This window comes from Drosophila erecta, unplaced genomic scaffold, assembly GCF_003286155.1.
Source record: "Drosophila erecta strain 14021-0224.00,06,07 unplaced genomic scaffold, DereRS2 tig00000021-arrow-pilon, whole genome shotgun sequence".
Taxonomy (NCBI): Eukaryota; Metazoa; Arthropoda; class Insecta; order Diptera; family Drosophilidae; genus Drosophila; species Drosophila erecta.
Window position 1 is genome coordinate 5,535,387 of NW_020825198.1, and position 19,863 is coordinate 5,555,249.

At 46.3% G+C, this 19,863-nt stretch overlaps 1 protein-coding gene across 1 annotated transcript; it reads right to left on the minus strand.

Annotated features, from left to right (window-relative positions):
• Nucleotides 1–334: 334 nt before the first annotated feature.
• LOC6545388 (protein hairy) lies at nt 335–3,929 on the minus strand. The gene is made up of 3 exons (XM_001971582.3): nt 3,308–3,929; nt 2,147–2,242; nt 335–1,998 (listed from the first exon to the last, which is right to left on the minus strand). The coding sequence occupies exons 1-3, from the start codon at nt 3,404–3,406 to the stop codon at nt 1,174–1,176; spliced, it is 1,020 nt and encodes a 339-aa protein (XP_001971618.1). The 5' UTR covers nt 3,407–3,929; the 3' UTR covers nt 335–1,173.
• Between the last annotated feature and the right edge of the window lie 15,934 nt (nt 3,930–19,863).

The window sequence follows — 19,863 nt, forward strand, 5'->3', positions numbered from 1 at the left end:
TATCCGTTTCGGTCTGGCCACAAAAAACCTTCAACCCGTCGTGCCGATTACATTAGCAGAAACGGCAATAATCGAGCCCCTTAAAACGTAGTTGCATTATCGTCGAGATCCCCGCCGATCCTCTCCAGCGGAATGAATTTCACCATGGACATTATAATTAGCGTTGAAATTTGCCACGATAAGTCGGGGGCTCGATAAGTTTCTTGTCTCCCCGAGTGTTTAACCTCTAAAAATAAACATAATGGGACTTTCACCCCGAAAATAAAAAAAAAACCAAAAAACCCCAGGAAAAGATATCCCCAACCACAATAACAAATCTGTTTTGCGTATTTGATTTTTAGTAGAATCTTTTAAATTTATTTCTTTTTAGTGTGTTGTTTGTTTGTTTTTTCTTTCTTGTTGATTTTTTGCTTTTGCTTGCATCAAATTCTTGTTTTGTTTTCTTAGAAGCTCATTATGTTCACTATATCACGTGGCCTTACGAATAGATTGTTGTGTTTTATAAATATAATTATTCTTTGATTAGACTTAAGAGCGAGCGAAACCTAAGCGGCTTAGCTGGCTATGGTAGAAAACCTATACTTAAATGGAGATGTACGTGGATGTACGTGTAAGAGTTATGCTTTTGCGTTTATCTTTTTCATAAAAAGTATTTCAGCTTTTCAAGTGTTTTTTTTACATTTTGATTTTCTGTGAGTGTTTTTGGAAGACTTTCGCTGATTTGCTGTTTTTCAAAGAGTAATACATGATACATGAGGCAATTCAACACCAAGTACTTGGACTGAGGTAGTTTGGCGATGTCCTGGTACAATACCGTTCTCTCAAATCGATTACATAATATAATAATAAATAAATTATAACAACGTGTGTGCGTGTGTGTGTGTGTGTGTGTGTGTGTGTGTGGGTGCGTCTGATGGAGGTCCGTAGCCTCGCCGGCGGGTTTCCCGGATGTAAGCCAGGAAACTAAGCCGACGAAGCCGTGGACCGAGTTAGGACTCGCATGTTTGCAACACTTCAAGGCAACATTTGCGCAATCCCGGCGAATGATGTGAAATGTCAACGCGCATGCGCACAACGCCTGCGCATGTGTGTGAGTTGGATGAGTTGTGGGGGGTCAGTCTTAAAAGCGGGAGATTCGATAGGGGGCTATCCATCTGCATGTGCAGACACCCTCTACCAGGGCCGCCAGGGCTGCTCCTCCTCCTTGATCTGCTTCTTGATCACCAGCGACAGGGGCTGCTGGTCCATCGGCACGCGCTGGATGACCGATGGCTTGATGTCCATGGGCTCGTAGCTGGAGTTGGCCGGACTGGGCGGGGCGTAGCTGCAGCTGCTGCTGCTGCCGGGCGCCGACTCGTATCCGGCGGAGGAGTGCGAGCTGGCGGAACCGGTGCTGGCGGTGCGCTGGGGCATGCTGACCAACATGGGTTGCTGCTGTGCTGCTGCTGCGGCCGCTGCTGCTGCTGCTGCGGCGGCGAGTTGCTGCTGCTGTTGCTGGTGCTGCAGCAATTGCTGCTGCTGCTGCTGGGGCAGACTCTGGGGCAGCACGAGGGCAATGCTGCCGTTGGGCAGCTTGGTGGGGATCACCTGCATGCCATTGGGCAGGAAGTAGCCGCTGGCCGTCTGCTGGATTTGGCCAAAGAGGTAGGGCGCCGCTGCCGCCTGCTGGCTGTCCTGCTCCGGCGAACTGGGCGGCGAGGGCAGCATTTGGGCGTGGATGGACTGCTGTTGCTGCTGGCGCTGCTGTTGGTGCAGCTCCGTCTTCACGCCATTGATGCAGTTGCTCAGATGCTGCAGCAGGCGACGGCGCTGGGCGGGCTCGATGCCGGGAAAGCGGCTAACCTCGTTCACACAGTCGGCGAATCCGGCCTTGAATTTGTTCACGATCTTGGGATCGGCGGCCTGCTGCATGGCTGCCTGCTGGCGCTGCAGCTCCTGCAGATGCTTCACTGTCTTCTCCAGAATGTCGGCCTTTTCCAATTTGGAGTGGCGAGCCGGCTACAAGTAGAGAGAAGATAATTCGCAAATTAGTAAAAAAATTTTAAACAAATATATTTTAGAGGTTTTCAAAAAATAGATTTTGTATCGAAGGAAACTTATATTTTTGTGCATTTTTTTATATTTTGTATGATTGTGAGATACTTACGTCTTTTTTGGTGGCATCCAGAATCAGAGTCTTGAGTTCATTGAGACAGTTGTTAATACGGGCACGTCGGCGTTTCTCCATGATGGGCTTGTTCGACTGCAAGAGGCAAGAAATGGAAAAAACATCGATTAGTCACGGCTTTTGCACGGCTAATTTGACCTCATGCAGCGACCCAAAAATAGAGGAAGCTGCATGGGTCTTCGATTGGATTGGATGAGATCAAGGAGGAGGCGGCGGAGGATCTGGGGGATTGGGGGATCTGCGGAACGGGGGACTGGGGAGCGAATTGACTGGCTGGCGGCCAAATTTAGTCGCACGGCGCGTGCTCTATTTATAGCGCCACTCGGCCGAGGCATTTATTTAAAAATAGTTTGGCGGTTATAAATTACAGCCAGTGGCTATAAATAAACCAACCAGGTATGAGCAAAAAACAAAAAAAAAAGAGAATGCGACAAGGTCACAGCGGAAAATTCGAAGATGCCAAAACTAGGTATATTATTATCTAGGGAGCACAGGCATCCAAATTTGGAGACGTACAAAGTCTGCTTTTTTCTGGCCAACTCAATGAACCGGTCTCGTTCGAGTGGCCAAAAACGGCGGCTGATGACCGACAATTGCAGCCACCACGCGACGCACGCGCCAAGTGGAAGCCGCCGAATCCGAATCCGAGTCCGAATCTGGGGAGCTGGTGGGCAGCTCCGCCAGCCAATTTTGGGCGGCACTCATGAATGGATGGAGCGTGTGTAGTCGGAGTAGTATGCCATATGCCATATAGTAAATGCCACCAACGCGACGCAAGATAAATTCGCTTTGTGTTGGCGCGCCGACGGCGGTTGCGGTCTTTTTTTGGTCTGGCTCAGACTGTTTCTTTTTTTTCGTATTTTTATTCCCAGCAAGCCATGTGGGAGATGGCTAAAAAGGAAATGCATTTGGGCAGCGGGATTGATGGGGCCAGTCGCCCACAGTCGCAAATGGAAATCAACTTGAGCTCGAAGTGGGTGGCTCTCAATTAGGGGAATTCTCGGTTTGGCTTGGTTTGATTTAGTTCGGTTCGGTTTATTTAATCCACAGATTTCGGGGAACTAGGGGTTCTGATTTAATCCATTGTGGGGGGCTTTTGATTTGGCTTTTCATTGCCTGCTTTTCTCGAAAGACACTTACCCGACGGTCACTTTTGAGCGGCGTCTCCTTGAGCTGGGCCGGCACGACGGCGGTGCCCAGAACGTTGGTCATGTTGGCTGCTGTTCCGCCGGTAACCATTTCGGTCAGATATTGTTTGTTGAGTTTGAGGCACAGTTTGTGGGTTTCACTTGGCAGCAAATCTGAATTTGCTGCTCTTTGCAATATGAGTTCACTGCTGTTTGGCTTTTCTAGAATTCAGCTGTCAGTTTTTATATTCAAGTTCACTTGGTTTCACTTTCGCGCAGCGTCGCAGAGAAGCACGTAAAATGGTATTGTATCTGGGGGTTCTCTTTCTTTCGGTTCAGTTAGGTTCGGTTTATCAAAGCGGAGCGATAGAACCGCACGCTACGAAATACGGCAGGCGAATGAGCAGCAGGTTCTGGCTGCAGTGCGATTAAAAGACCGAAACGACTCGGCACGAAGCACACGATCGATCGTTCGGCTCTCGGTTGTTTGCGCTAAATATATATATACATATATATGCGTATATATAGAGCTATATGCTTTACTGCGTCTGGATGTTGCGGAGCGTAGCGGGAGTACCTTATCGCTGGGCTCTCGGCGAACGACTGACGATTGATCGACAGGTTCGTAGGCTAAATCGCCGCTGCGAGACGCGAGCGCGAGCCACACGACCGCACCAACACAGTTGCAGTGGCATTGCGGCTACCTAGGTATACTTCATGCGCTACCTGCTAGCACGAGTGTGTGCGTGTGCTCTGTGTGTGTGCGCTAGTGAGCGGTACCTAAAGTACACACCGCGTTACTCATACGCCCCCGTGGCTCGCGGGAATGGGCATTTCTTCCTTTCTGGAAATCACACTGCGAAACCCCCATTGGTGATCGGCGCTCGATCAGCGATCGGTTTGGCTTGACTGAGGGATTCACAAGAGGCTGTGTTTCTGGCGGTGCTGATGGTTTTGGTGGTGTGGTGGTGCTGCTTCTGCGGTGGTTTCTGCTGGCTCGCCGTTCGTGGTTTGCTGATTCATGCGGCCAACGCGACGACGTCCCATAGAAGGTGAAAATAGCTGGCTATATGACGCCAACCCAGTGCGACAGGTTCGGTATTTTTTTTGTGTGTGCTGTGTATCTGCGGCTCGGGGGTCGCTAAACAGTAAACAAGATCACAAGGTTGTGCGCACGCCAGGCGGAAGTGGGTGGTTGGGTGGTTGGTTGCTCGGGCAGTGGGTGATGGGTGGTGGCTATCGTTATCCCCCAGCATTTTCCAGACCAGTCTGTACAACCGACTGATTCAGCATGCCGTGCGCCTCAATTAAGTGAAGGTCGCCCTTTTGGCTTTTGATCGATAGCCGCCAGCGGGCTGAATGAAATGAAAATCGTTATGGACAAGGCTGCGTGGATCACACGTGCTCCGCCGAACGCTTAGATTCAGTTTGATGGCTTCTACGTGCAGCGATGGATTTTCACGTTTTTCAGATTTTTGTTTTGTTTGGAGTAATGATTTATCGAAGGTTGGCTATAATTACGCGACACATGGAAGAGTCGGTAATCAGCTAACTAACCATTCATTAACAGAATAAAAACAGGGTATTTTTCTGAAAACTCTGTATATTAGGGTGAAAATTAATTTGAGCTATTTTTTATTTGGTACTAAAAATCCAAGTGCGTCACACATATTTGGTTACAACCGAAAGTGATATTTTGAGTAACTGCTTAAGCCCTTTATTATTTGCAAAATATGGTTATGGTTTCAAGAACTGGAAATAACCATGTAATTAGTTTAAGTAGGGTGAGATCAGTAAAGGTAGATGACATATATTTGGGTTACACGATCTACAAAGGGAAATTACGTTATCTTTAACGTTTGTTTGTGGGAAATGTTTTTAAAACCTGACTTGGGCCGTGACCACTTATTAGTGATGTTATACCAAAACCACGAATTGTCAACAAAGTTACATTGGAATGAGTCAGTTAGGCTAAAAACATTCAAGTTGCCTAAAACCGGGAGTTTACCATATTTTTTTTATAATGAAAGCAGCTGGGAGTTTTTTGATGGATGCTAATAAATCTGAATGTAATGAAAATGAGCAAATATGATTATGATTACTATACCTCAAGAGGGATTTCTGTTAAGTAACTAAAACACATTCTACGTATTCAACAAATTAATTCGTGAAAACACAACAAATTTGGGGAATTTCTGACATTTTCGAGGGCCGTCTAGTGTGTTGTGCGTTTTGTGGTCGCCAGGGAAGGTTGTTATGCCGAGAACACATGCCCCAACAATATGGATATATATACATATAGGCGGTAGTGGCGGACGTCGACAACACCTTCGCGTTCCAATTACAATTTGGCAGCCGATCAAAAGGCGGCCCGCCCGCGGTCAGCGTCGGCAGAGGCAGCGACAGCGACAGCGGCGGTGGCGGCGGCAGAGGCGGCACTTGTGCATGCCAATTTAATTGCAACGAAAGGCAGCAAGAAAATAAACAAAAAACGAGAGGTCGGAAAACGTTGGCGGCGTTTTACATCATGCTCGCTGGCCAAAAACAGCCAAAGGTGTGGATGTATCTTACGGATACAACGCTAAAGATACAGTCACAGATACAGATACAGATACACCCGCAGTTGTTTGTGCGTTGAACGCCCAATTTAACGCCCCATTGTTGTTGCTGTTGGCGGATTCGATCACATGCAGCTTCTAAAATAAACTGTGGCAACAATTTATAGTCTAAAAGGCGCAAGCACACAAAAATGTGCGCATTGCTAATTGCGTCTAAAATTAGACAGCGCCAGATCCCCAGATTCCCCAGAAACCGCGGGAGTCCTGATCGCGGAAAACAAATCAAAAACGTTGGTTGGATTAAGAAGGCCCATTAAGATAGTTTAAATCATTTTGGACCACGCTACTAACTATTTTGAAATCTTAAAACCGATGATAATAACATGAATTTTGAAAACAAGAACATAACTTGATTAATATCTTCCTGATATTATCTATATATATCCATTGAATTATTTCCTTTATCTGTTAATCGTAGGGCTCCGTTAACAGCGACGTCGCGAGTTTAACAGTGCGAGAAACGCCCACGCGCCGCTTTTAAGTCGGTAGGTCGGCAACAGCGGCATGTAACTAAAAATAACAGTACTATGCGGTGGAGGGGGAGCAACTGTTAAGTCCGCGAGTGGGGCAAACAGAGAGAGAAAGAGAGAACATGCGGACGCTACATGGCCGCGGCGAAAATAAATTTCTAGCCGCGCGCGCCACTCTCGCGATTAAAACGCCATAAAAATCGCCAACGCTGTTAAAAACGCGCGCCACATTTGCGCTATTCGCTGTTGCGAGTGCACTTAGCAAAAATGTTACGCACCTCGAGAAAAAGACATTGCTGATGGGATGAAATAGCGAAAATCCAATATAATATTTTTATGTTAAAATATTTTACCATGACTTATTATGAAATAGCTGAAAGACATAAGTTTTATTTGAATTTAAAAAAAAGTCCGATATATACAAATCTCAGATACTAATGACCTTAACAAAGGGCCCTCATTTTTTTCTCTCAGTATGATGCTGTTGTTTTTGCAACTAATGGCGCTGTAAATTTTGGCAAACCCGAGTGGGAGGATCAGAGTGCGAGTGAGCGAAATAGCCTGCGTGCGAGTGAGTTAGCACTCTCATTTGTTCCCCACATTGTGCAAAGTATTTTATTACTCATTAAGCGTAACGACGCATTTTGCCCAGAATTTTATTTTCGGCCAGGGAGGGTAATGAGAAAGGGGGTGGCGAGAGGTCGGTCGGCGGTGGGTGGGGTTTATTTGCGGCAGAAGGCTTAATTTTTCGACACAAACGTCAGCAAATACCCGACGACAGACATTCTAAATTTAGCAACAGGTAAAAAAACAATGCAAAAATACACTTTTCCCCTTCCTTTCGAGGCTGTTGTTCTCGTTACGTTCTGCGCTTGTTTTTTTGACTCGTATTTTTTAGGTTGCTTGCCCCAGCGACTTTATAAGGGCAAAAAATGGAAGGGATCTGGGGATCGCGTGATGCGGAAGACGGATAACCGAAAAAGGGGGCTGTCCAAAACAGGTTTATTTTCCTGTACAATCTAACAGTATATTCTGGGCCACAGAAGGGTTTGTTTTATTATGATATATTATTATTTTAATGAGGTTTTAAAAGCATCCAAAGCTGTTATTGAAATATTTGAATAATGCTGGCATATGGAAGTTTTGGGATTTCTCAGCAAAGTATTGTAAAGATCTGCAAGAATAAAAATCCACATAGCACTAGTTTGCTGACTTCAAAGGTGACCTAAATTCGGAGTTACAAAGGGAGCTACAATGTTTCCTAATCCCATAGATATGGGTATACCTCAATGCCTTGTGGATCCTCGCTTTGCCGGCTCAGCCGGTTAATTTGCTGTTGAAATCCCAAAACCAGACTTGACTTTTCGACTGCCGGCCAAGTGCTGCACAAAGTGCACTTTGTGGCCCTCTGGTTTGGTAAATATTGGAGTTTTTCCGAAAGTTAAGTCCGGCAATCCTTTCGCTGGAAGTCAAATCCATCCGCCCACCGCCAGCGAGCGTCTGACTTTTCCAACAACGCCCACGATGCTACTGCATCCATGCATCCTTAACCCGTCCTCGGAACAGTAGCCGGATGGCTTTTAGCAGGGCCACCTCCTCCTGTCCGAGGAAAGGGTTCCGATTTAAGCCATGTCCTGGTACTCGGTGGCTTAGTTGCGACCGCGTTAATTAAATCGCCTTAGACACGCTCGCCCCCTCCAAGCGCACCGATCTGGGCCGAAAAGGGTTCAGGATCGCCGCGGAAAGGATTAGAGATTGGTATGCGGCCAGGTAGGGTTACAAGTGGTAACGGGTTTCCACGCTTTCTATTAACAGGATGATCATGCCCATCAAAGGGCTAAAACCACACACCCATAAAACCGAGTGTGCAACAATGCCACTGCGCGTGTGCAACAACTCTTCTCTATCCTTCCATATCTATAACCATGCCATACCGTGCCCTACCCTTTTGGCCATCTCAACCCGGTTTATTGCACCCTTTTGGCACTTTTTACCTAGCCACGGCAATCCTTCGCGACTGAGTCGCCGTGACGTTGTTTGTTTATTTGCCATAAAAGGATTATGGGCGTGGTGGGTGCAGGTATACCTCCATCCCTGTCTATCTATATCTTTATCTATATTTATATCTATATCCATAGGTTCATGCTTAGCTCACACGCCGCTGGACCAAGTTAACCCGTTGAAGCTGGAGTTCTGGAGAGGATTTCAGCAAGAGATCTAAGCGTTCGGCTATTTTAGCCAAGTACATACGAATTTCTGTTTTTTACACTTTAGCGTTTCCTGGTACTGGACGTTTTCCCTTTTCCTTGACTCCCTTTTTTAATGCCCGCTCCTCCCTCATAATTTTCTCTAAAAAAGTCAACTCGCCGCCCATAAAGAAGAAACAACAATCCACAGACGTTACATGGCATTGCGTAAAAAACGAACGCAGTTCCCTGAATTTTCAGAAGTCGTTGACAACGAATTGCATAAAAAATGCTTTCCTCGCATTTACGAGTTCGGCTAAAAAACGCGTCAAAAAAGTGGAAAAAAAACAAACCTTAGATGGCGGGTGGCTCAAGGTGAGGATCTTTCGATGGATGGGTTCGCAGCATGCAGAAGGATTTTATGGTTTTATTTAGGGTTATTTGACGGTAGAGAGCCTTCAATGTCAAATCAATTGGCGGGCAAACGTCAAACTCGGCGGACAGGTAGGACTCGGCAGATCGGGGAACCGGGAAAGAGTGGAAAGAGTTCTGCCGCTTTTACCTAGCCAACTGAGTAGTCTCGCGCCGAAAGAGGTTCTCTCTGGGATAGAGTTTAGAGTTTCCACGGATTAGCCCTCTCTGTCCGTTGTTCAGGGGTTTTACGATCCACCAAGCTAATGTCCTTCGTGGCCTTGATGGCTAATACCGCTGCCGAAGCCGCTGCCGCTGCCTGATTCGCAAAGAGTTTTTACGACACGCTATGCCACCATGCCACGCACCCAGGCAACTCATTCCCTCTCCTCTTTCGGCCGATTACGAATCCTTGCCAATTTCCGGGAATATCATTTCGCCAACGCCAGAGGGCGCTCTGCATAAATTTGGCTAATCGCCGCCAAGCAAAAAAGGAGAAACGAGGGCTCAAAGCAGCCGCCTAATGCCCAAATAAAATCGTCTGGGCCCAAAAACTTGTTGAGTTAATTATGCGGGGACTAATTTGACTGCCTCTGATTGGGGGCACCGTTAGGAGGCAGCTGCTCCCCTCTTCTCCGCTTCTATCCCATCCGATCCGATATCTACATAAATATTTCCCTAATGACAGGATGTGTTTGGCAGCAGTGGCAAAAGAATACAAAAAAAAGAAAAGAGTTCCCACCGAGTGGGCGTTCTGCTTGGTAGCTGGAACAGAAACACAAAAATGCAAAAATGCCATTAAAACGGGCTGGCGAACTCAGCGAGAACAAAGGCAATCGAGTGCCGAGCTGCAGAAGTGCACGCGGATCGATCTGTATGGATGATCGTCAGTCGACTTGGTCGTCGTCGAGGTGCTAAAAATGTTTTACGAGTCCCAACAAATCGTGACCAGACCCAGACATGGCCGCATCCAACACCATGCAGCAGCAGACTCAAGATCCCAGATCCCAGGTTCCCGAAAAGCTCTCCCACCAGCGGCCCAAGTGGAAGGTGTCGATGCTCTATCGGAATTGGAATGGCCCAGGAAATGGCCGATCGGCGAACTAAAAATACCCTTGCTTGGGATGGAATGCGTCTTGACGATCGCATGCTCTATTCTTAGCAAGTTCAGTGTCTCCATAAGCTTGGTATCAAAGCCATAATTTCCTTTTTTTGTCAATTCAAAATAATCCTCTCTGCCGCATGTATCTGCTGAAGGAAGAGTACATCCTGCCCCCTACAAGGTAATCGCGTGCAGGAGGAGCAGAAACTTGGGGAGCTCAACCGCGCCGGCAACTCAGGCATCCGATCATCCGACCAAACCGAACGACGACAATCACAAAAGGCAGCCTCAAAGAAATCGGCTCTGGTATCGATCATAAATGCGCCATGGAAGGGGGGCTGAGGGATGGGGTTAGGGGAGGGCGGTACCACCAAGTCGTGGCTGGCGTTGCATGCACTATTGAACTTTCTGAATGAAACCGACAGGCTGCAGCAAAATAAGCGGCAGCAGAAGCGGCAAAAGCGGCCGACCCGCAAAAAGTCGGGGCGTTGAGCCAAGAGGCAAGTTGTAATTTACACTCGCCGAACCGTTGGGTTGGAAAAGGGGATTGAGTGGAGGAACTGCAGCATGCACATCCTCATCCACATCCAGATCCCCCAACCACTCAGCGGGCAGCTTGTCACGGCGGTGGCGTTGGAGGTTCGCCAAGATCATGCCCAGCGATTACCTAAACGCACACACAGACCCAGGGAGTCCGGCTTCAAATCCTTGAGCTGCTGCTGCTGCGGCTGCTGCCGCTGCTGCATAAATTATATTGCGGAGGGCGGAGGGGCAGCGGCGGCTTGGTGGGATCAGCATCGCGAATGCTGACCAACCGGTCCAAAGGTCCGTCCTTCTGTGCCAGCGTCTGCATCTGAATCCGAATCGTCTGGCACACTTATTGCGCAAAATGCGCGATCCACGAAGCATGGCCAGCTCGCTTGGGGTTTAAAAAATACACTGAGAGAAGTGTAGTGCTTGCCACAAAATAAAAGCACTTCAAGAAACAAGTTTCGATTTTTTGCTCTTATTTTAATAACGAGTTTTCTACATTTTTACCAAGCGATTGGGCATCTTAAACTTGTATTAATAAAGTAAATATACACATAAGCAAAAGAGTTGGAATAATAATTTTGAAAAAATATTCACTAATAAGTGTAATATAATGCTAATGCCACCATTCATTTTAATAACATATAAAAGGAATTGCAACTAAAATAGGTGTTTATATGCATTTTTTCCCAGTGCCTTTCGGGAGCTGCAGAGCTCAAACATTTGAGGCTGGCGAGCGACCGTCGCGCCGGCGCATTGTTTTCATTTTATGGAGATTAACATTGCTGCGTCTGCCACCCGGCTGCCCCTCCCCGCGACGCCCCCTCGAAGACCCCTCCCAGGCTCCCTCCTTAGATAGCAGCATCTCCGACAAGCATCCGTTGCAATAAACTCTTCTTGTGTTCTGCTCCCCTGGCCGATTTTACTTGTTTTTCATTTCGGCAAGTCACGACCCGCGTAATGAGCTATGTGGCGAGTGGCGGAGGAGCGGATTTGGGGGCACCGGCGAATGGGAGGGGACTCAGTGAGGGTCCGATCTTCTCTTTGTCTGGCCCCAAAGGGAAGTCGCACCAGCCAGAAAATGTTAATTTTTCTTATTGAGCAATGCGGCGATAATTAACCTCGTTGGTTACATAGTTGGAAAATGCCGAAATCAGCTCCAAAGTGGAAGTACAATTTATGAAGGCAATCAAAAAATGGCTAAGACGTAGCTTTGAAATGTTGTGCTTCAATGAGTTGGTAAATTTGTAAGCTTGCTGCACCGAATTTCAAGTATGGGGGACCAATTATAATTATCTGAGGCACCAGATATTGTAATTCAAAGTAGGGCACGATGAGTATGATTGAGCTAACAAATTTAATATTAGTAATATAAATATTTTCATTTATTTTAAGTTTTGCTTGTCTCTGTTGCTTAGATTTCAACTGCCTTCGTTTAAGCCGCAGTGTTTTTCCCAGAAAGCAGATTAACTTTGGGTTAAGATCTACTTTATGGTCGTCTTTGTAAGTTCCTAAAAAGTGTCTGAAAAAACTGATACCGCGCCACGTGAAATCTCCGCAAAACCCTTTTTTGTCTTGTTTCCATAAAAAACGTATTTGACTTTCTGGCTTTTCGACTTAAAAACATAGTTTCCTAAGGACATCTTCTTTATCTATTCGTCTCAATTAACACCAAGGTTGCGGGCTGTTTTTTAAGCCTTTTGCCTAATCAAAATATGGTGAAATTCCGAGAAACCTGATAGATTCCGCTTAAGCCCCTACAATTTGCCAAAATACAGATTGCACTTCTTAAAAAAATGTTTTAAAAAATCGCTACAAACTTCCCAGAATCTGGTAAAAAATGTTATTGTTCCTGACGGATTTTACAACCCGCGAAGAGGACCAGAAAGAGTTGACATCGAACTGAACTGAACGGGTCAGAGGAGAGCAGAGCAGAAAGGCTTAAAAAACGGACGGAGGTCGTAAAAGCCGCTGAGGATCGTAAAAAACGGCGATCCCGGGTCGAAATTCGCCACAAAGGACTCGACAATCGCCACCACAAAGGGCCGTAACCCTCTGGCAAAAAAAGGAGTTGAGACAACCGCAACAATGGGCCAATCGCATTGGGCAAAGGATTGTCCTACGGCAGGGACGAGTTAAAAAACGAAAGTCAACTCGGAGGACGAAACAATCGAAGGATCGTGGCAAGGACATGCGCTTGGCATGCGTTTTCGCCAAAGTCGGAATCGGAATCGGAATCGGGAGAAAGTCGTAAAATTGCGAGCGTGTGCGCGAACGTGGAAGGGTCCAAGGTTGCGAAAGGATGTGTTTCGGCTTAATCCTTGCACATTTTCCCTTTCAGCCGTATTCCCTCAGCGTGTTTGCCAATATTTTGATTTCGAAACTAAACAAAAACGCCCACCAAACTGAACTGCCGTGAACTGAACCGGGTTCAGGTCGCTGCGAAGGGCTTACGGGAAGGATTAGTCGCGTTTAACCATGACATGGATTTCGCGGAAACTCAATGATTCCGCAGCCACGCTGAAGAACTGGGAACTGGCGAAACGGGGCGGTCTGTGTTGCTGCGTTTAGCAAAGGATTACGGCCCATTTCGACCATAATTAGAGACAACAAGTTGTAAAGCCATTACCCAGCCTTTCCCGCCACCATTTTGCATCTATTCCCCTGGTGGCCGTACTCAGTCAAGATGCCAAATCAAAAGTTAAACGCAGTGTCAACGAAGGTCGAGTTCTATGTAAATTCTAAAGATGTGCACTAATTTTTTGCTACAATTATGAGGAAGTTTCCAAAAAAGGACACAAAAAGCCGTTCGCTCTGTATCGTAAATTTCGGAAAGGGTTTCCGCCAGGACAATGATGTCCTGGGCTGCGCTCTACTTTTTTATTGGCCGGCATTGTGCGTTTTTTGTGCCCGACGATCCAGTGACCTAGTTCGGGTGTTCGATCCTCATCCTCGCGAACCCTTTGGTGACCCTTCAGCGGATGGTTTCCGTGGTTCCCGGAAGAACTGACTCAGAGTTTTTTTGTTTTTTCCGCTTTGTTAAAAATTAGTCTTGCTTTGCTTTGAGGCAACTTTTTGGGAATTGTTTTGAGCAGCGCGTTTTTCGGCTTAAGTAGCGCAATTCCCTTAGCGTCTCCGCGCGTTTTTATTGTTTTTATGATATTTACTCCAGTTTAACATTTTAATTGTAGCAAAGGGTTTCGCCCAGCGCTCGTCTGAATTTCGGTGATTTTATGGGTTTTTCGAGTATTTATGGTTAGCAGGGAAAGTGTCGACATTATGGTGTGTTTTAGGTTTTTAGGTTTTTAGGTCTTTAGGTTTCGGTTTCAAGCTGAGTTAAAACCCCTCATCTGTCACCAAGCCACGGCGATTTGTCAAGGCTAAAGGTAGACCGATTCTGGCCAGTTGTCATTAGCAAAGGTTAAAGTTGATCATTAGTCGAAAAGGTAAAAGGCAACTGAGAGCGAAAGTTAAAGTGAAGGAGTGATACTCTTTCGGTAGAAGATGTTAGGAACTGCTGAAGATCTCTAAAACTTGATGGACCCAAAAAAATGTAATAAGCCCTCATTACAGCTTATAATTTTACCAGTTTGCCAATTCTACCTAGGCAGAATGACTGGTTTCAGGCCTGAATTCAGAACAGGTCTCTGTGTAGAACCACAAAAATTGCAACAATTATTAGCTAAAAATTGGGCCCTCTGCTAACCACAAAAAAAGAAACAGGGCCCAAACGAACAGCAGGGCACGGGGCAAATAAAAAATCATGAATAGAAACAAAAGCCCCAAGACAATGCGAAAATCTATAGAAAAACACGACTGCGGCTGGCCACAAAGAAGTGCGACAATTTTTGCGCGTGCACTGAACCCATAAAAAATAATTAGAACAAAAAATGGGAACATGTCGAGCAGCAGGACGACGCCCGCATATTACCAATATATGCAGATTCATAAGTTGTTGGCCAAAATTCGGCAATGACCTGCGCAATTCGCACTAAAAATCTGCGTGCAGGTCGCCCTCTTTTTTGTTTGTTCATCTTTTTTGTCACGTGCTGGGTGTCCTGGTGCTATGGGCGAAAAGTCCTTCGAGGATTGTTGAAAATTATGCGAAATTATGTCATGCCGTGAGGCGGTCGAAAAGGACAGTTCCGCTAAAAATGGAACGAGATCAGAACATTGAGATCAGAAAACGGGAACGCGTTCCCATTCTTAGGGAAAAAAATTTATGATCCTCTCATAAAAACACATTTTCGGGCACTTACGTAAGAAATTCGTCCTTTTTATGTTGTGCCTGTCTGGCCTTGAGAAATTACGCAAAAATCTCGCGAGACATTGGATTTTTTCCCCGCCTATCTATGGATCATCCAGGACTTGTAACATTTTTTCTGCCCTCGCCACTCATTAGGATTTCAGCAGCAGCTCAAGGACAGACCTGCCCTCAGTAATTAAAAGTTTTTTATTAATTACACAAGTCTGTCTCATTAATTATCCCCAGATCCCCAGATCCGCAGATCCGCATCTTCCATCGCCCATCGCCCGGTCAGCCAAATCGTTTTGCACATAAACAACATTATCAAGAGTCTGGCAAAATGCGATTAAGTTGGCAACATTAACCGGCGACAGGTAAACGCGAAAAGGTAAAATCCGACCAGTTGGCCGGGACATTCGGGTGGCAATTAATCACCTCTCCTGCATCTGGCGGCATGTACTCGAGTCACCAGAGCCAGGAGCCTGGAGCAGCAGAAGATGCTGGAGAAGAGCTGGCCAAGGAGCCGGATCAGGAGCTGCTGATGGAGCCGAGATAGGCCCAAAAGACGATAATGGCCACGATAACTCCGAACGACTTTGTATCTGAATGATCATTGACAGCAGATGTTGGGGGAAAGGCTGAAATTTTAACCCAAAATCGAATTTAATAGTGAAAACACATATGGTTAAATACAAGCTACTTACCTTGAAAGAATGTTTGCTAATGAACTATAGTTATGGCTATCATAAAGATTGGCCCCCAAGTAAATATTTGTCGAGTAAATACTTGCACACCACCCAAAAAAGGAAGTGGTCTTGCCTGCGGTTTAAAAAACCAAAGTGTTATCGATATTTCTCAATCATCACTCTATAAATTTGAAATCCTTAAGTATGTGCTTGATGGCCAAATTGAAACCCAAGTGCGAGTTGGGTATGGGCATCCTTTTCCCTTTTAATGGCACCTGCCTGCAAGCGGAGATTGCGGCTGGCAGACACTTTTACTTTTATATCCTGTTAACAACCCGTAATTTGGCCAATTTAGCACTTGTAAACGCGCTTTCGCCGCTCTAATGAGGTACAAAACGTTTGGCCGGCGAGAAAACAGAATGATGTTCGGAATAAAAAGCGGAGTTTCGGAGCTTTGGAGTTTTGCAGTCCGGCACCAAAATTAACATATAAAATAACGATGGAAACAGCAGATGAAAAAGGAGGAGACACCTCTCCTGACCCAAATTGCACGTTTTCTACCCTGCAGATTCAGTCCAGAGCCCTATAACCACCAGCCAGCGGTGATGGACTCATATTAAATCCGACCAGGATGGGCTGTACCCGCTGCAAGTGGAGCGCAATTACACAAATCTGCAGAGGATTCGGAGTCGGATTTCAGACTCTCTCGTCCCTGGTGTTAATTTATGCGTTGACCATAAAAAATCCCCAACAATTACCTACGAAATGCTTCAATTATGGCTGCAAACAGCTGCTGCCGCTTTTTCAACTGCGGCTGAAACCCTTTTTAGCACTTGGGATCGGTATCTGGAAAGTGCCTTTGAACTTCAACGCCGATCGGGAAGCATATCTAATTTGGCTGCACCCATTTGCTCAAGGCCAACTGGCCAGCTTCCAGATTTCAGATTCCAGATTTAGGATTTCAAGAATGAATGCTCCATGAAATGCTCTATTTTATGTGAATTCCGGCATTTGTTTCGTGCCGAAAGGGTAAACAATTTCCGAGAAAAACGTACGCGCCTGCGATAAGCGCAATAATTGGGGCATAAAAGTGCAAGCACTCGCCGGGATTGGATACTAGTGTGCGACTTCAGATCGGGCTATCTGGTTACCCATTGCCCATACCCATACCCATTATCCAGCCGACTGACATTGACCAGAAGCGTGTCACAGTCACCGCTCAGTGATGACCAGTCGCCAGTGAAGCCGTCGACTTGCTGACTTGTCGCCTGTCATTAGCCAGCCGAATGGCGAATGTTTGTGATAAAAAATGATTCGACTTCGGGGCGCGGGCAGCACTTTCATTGGAAACCTTGAAATTGTATCTGCTGCGGTGGGTTGTATCGCTATACGAGTATTTCGTCATTATTGCTGACTCAATTGATAATGGAGAGGTGAGCTCAGGGCGGAGCGTAAGTGTAATCGGGAATAATTTGCATATGCCCAATGAGCTACTTGTTTCGCGCAACGGACCTTGATTAATGTGCTCCTTTAACTCGATAAACAGCGACAAAATTGGGGTATCAATCAAGCGTTATGCTTCATTTGGGCCACGTTAAGGTTGGTATTTCATTAAAAACGTATATTTCTACTTTGCCATAAAGAATATGCAAGGAAATACTTGTTGTGCAGCAAGGGGCATTCCTGGAAAGATGATATGAAATACTTCTGAATACAAATACCTTTGGTCGCTTATATTTTTGCCAGTGCAGGAACCAAGGGCTCGCAGCTTATGCTCATATATCTCCATTTCTGTTGGTTTAATTGGCGACAATTGTCGGGCTGCGACCGAGGAAAGTTCACTTCAGTGGCAGGTGCTCCGTCCACAGCGCTCCTGTCACTCCTGCTCCACTTTTAGCCCTTCCGCTTGCTCCACGGAGGAGCTGTGATAATTAAGCCAAAGTGAAAAGCAAGCGCACTGCTAATGAAGCTCATTTAACTGAATTGGAGGGGAGGAATTAATATTCTGGAGCCGCGGACCGGTCATCAAAAGTGGTTAAATCGCATTCCGGGACTTCGATTCAGCCTGGGAACTGAAAACACACAATTAGTCAATAAATCAATCAGGTTTCTCCGAGCTTGAGTCAATAAGCAGGGTGACTAGTTCATCGCAATTAGGTCGTGTTTAAACAGTCGAGCCGTGCTATTTTAGCTCATTTCGGAAATGAGTTAACTTACTTATGTAATTGCGGTTCATTATACATTAAACCTTCAGTTTTACGTTATAAAACCAGTAACCTTAGTACCGCTAAAGTGCCTTGCTTAAGCTGAGAAGCATATAATCTAAGCGAACTAAAACTATTTAAGAGCTCAAAGAAATATTCCTCGAAAACGTTAGAGAGTACACGAGAAGTATCTCGCCCGGAAACCACAATCCTTCTCGCATTTCCTCGACTTCGGCCTAAAACAGGCACCTTCCATTCGGGTTACACCCACCCATTTGCCCACTTCGCCGACTCCTGTGTGGCCGCTCGCCTGGTAGCTAATGGATCTACACCTCGGGATCGGGCTCAGCCTCTCCTGCCCAGGGGCTACTTAGCAAACAGGGGACGAGCAAGCAGTCTGCTACTTACACGCTGTACAGATCGCTCCCCAGACAATTGCCACATCACGCTTGTTTGCCATCACATTAACGCCGCCGACGAAGACGACGAAGACGACGATGCTGATGGTTCCGGCGATGCTGGCCATGCTGAAATGCTGATGATGACGAGGCGAGACAAATCCTTTCGGGCTGAAAATCGGGCCCGGGGATTGGAACTGGGATTGGGATTGTCTTGGATAAACATTTGCCCAAGGCGAGGCATTAGGACAATGCGGCGGGCAACGCGTGATCGTGACAGGGATCGCACAAACAGAGATCAAGATGCGAGGAAACCCTTGACCATTTGGGTGGGCCGAAACGTGTCGTTGCTATTTTGATAGCCACCGTATTTTCCACCGACCAGAAGCATAAGTGTAGTGTCTCCCATTTTCTGGTAGCCAAACGAGCGACCGCCTGGCGTCAGTCGCGCGCTGTTTGCTTGAGATGGATTCAAAAACGAGAATGATTAATGTCCGGCCACGGCAGGGCATACATACTCGTACATAGAATCTTCGTCGGCCTCGAGCAGCCAGATGAAGGAGGAGCAGGAGGAGCAGGAGGAGGAGGAGCAGCCTCGCTGGCAAACAACATAATCAAGCGCACATCCGTTCCACTGCGAGCCGCTCCGCTCAGCCCGCACCAACACCACACCCCCTTTGAAGAACTCCACGGGTTGTATGCTAATGGAGCAGCGCGGTTCGTCACCAAGCAAACACAGATTCCTGGAAACCAAGCAGCAGAAAAAGACAACAAAACGGCTGGGAATGTGGAGGCACGGAAACCGACCTGCATTCGGCATTAGTTTCGAAAAGCTGCTAGGGGGAGTCAACTCGCACTCACTGACCATCCACCAGGAGCGGACTTACCCACTACCCTCATTAGCTTTTTAAAAATATAAATAACCAAAGATTCAACAAATGAAGTACAGAAAGCTGGTTCATTCTGTAGACAAACTGGATCAATCAGGCTCAAAAGCCAATATGCAAATGTATTCGATAAGGCGGAGGGAAAACGAACTGATTAGGATTTCAACAAAAATACAAAATCCAAACATTCAAATATATCAGTGCTTTAAGTATTGCCATAAAAAAAATTATGCAAGCTTTGACTTGTTGTTAGCAATTGTAGAGCCAGTAAAATGATATAGCACTTGATAAACGCTTTGTTGTTCAATTATTTTTGTACTTTTGTCAACTTTTTTCATTGTCATACATATATGTACGTATTTTAAACCGAAGTGAGACCTGAAACACTTTGCATACTTGGTACTTCAATTTCACTGTTCAACTGCACAAACAAGGGACTCTTATTTCTCGGGTTTTATTTTGTTATACTATTTTTTCACTTACTTGGAGTCCCATATATTGTGCTGACATTGCCGATCCACTGGAGGCGACCTCGCTCCGCTCCTGATCTCGTGGCTATAGTCACGCATGGAAGCGAGCACTTGGCAGCGGCGGAAGTTGAGATCGCGGGCACGCGCTTTTGCTTCTCTTACCTTGGGCTATTGGGGACTTCGTCTTCGTCTTCGTCTTCGTCTTGGAGATTGGATAGCAGATCTGGTATCTGGGCGCTTGCGTATGCGTATGCGTATGAATGTGTCTGGGTCGCATTCGTAGTCGCACTCGGAGTCGCTAAGTTGTCGCTTCTAACAGGGCTGGAATTATTCAGGCACAACTTTGTCAACGAGCTGGCA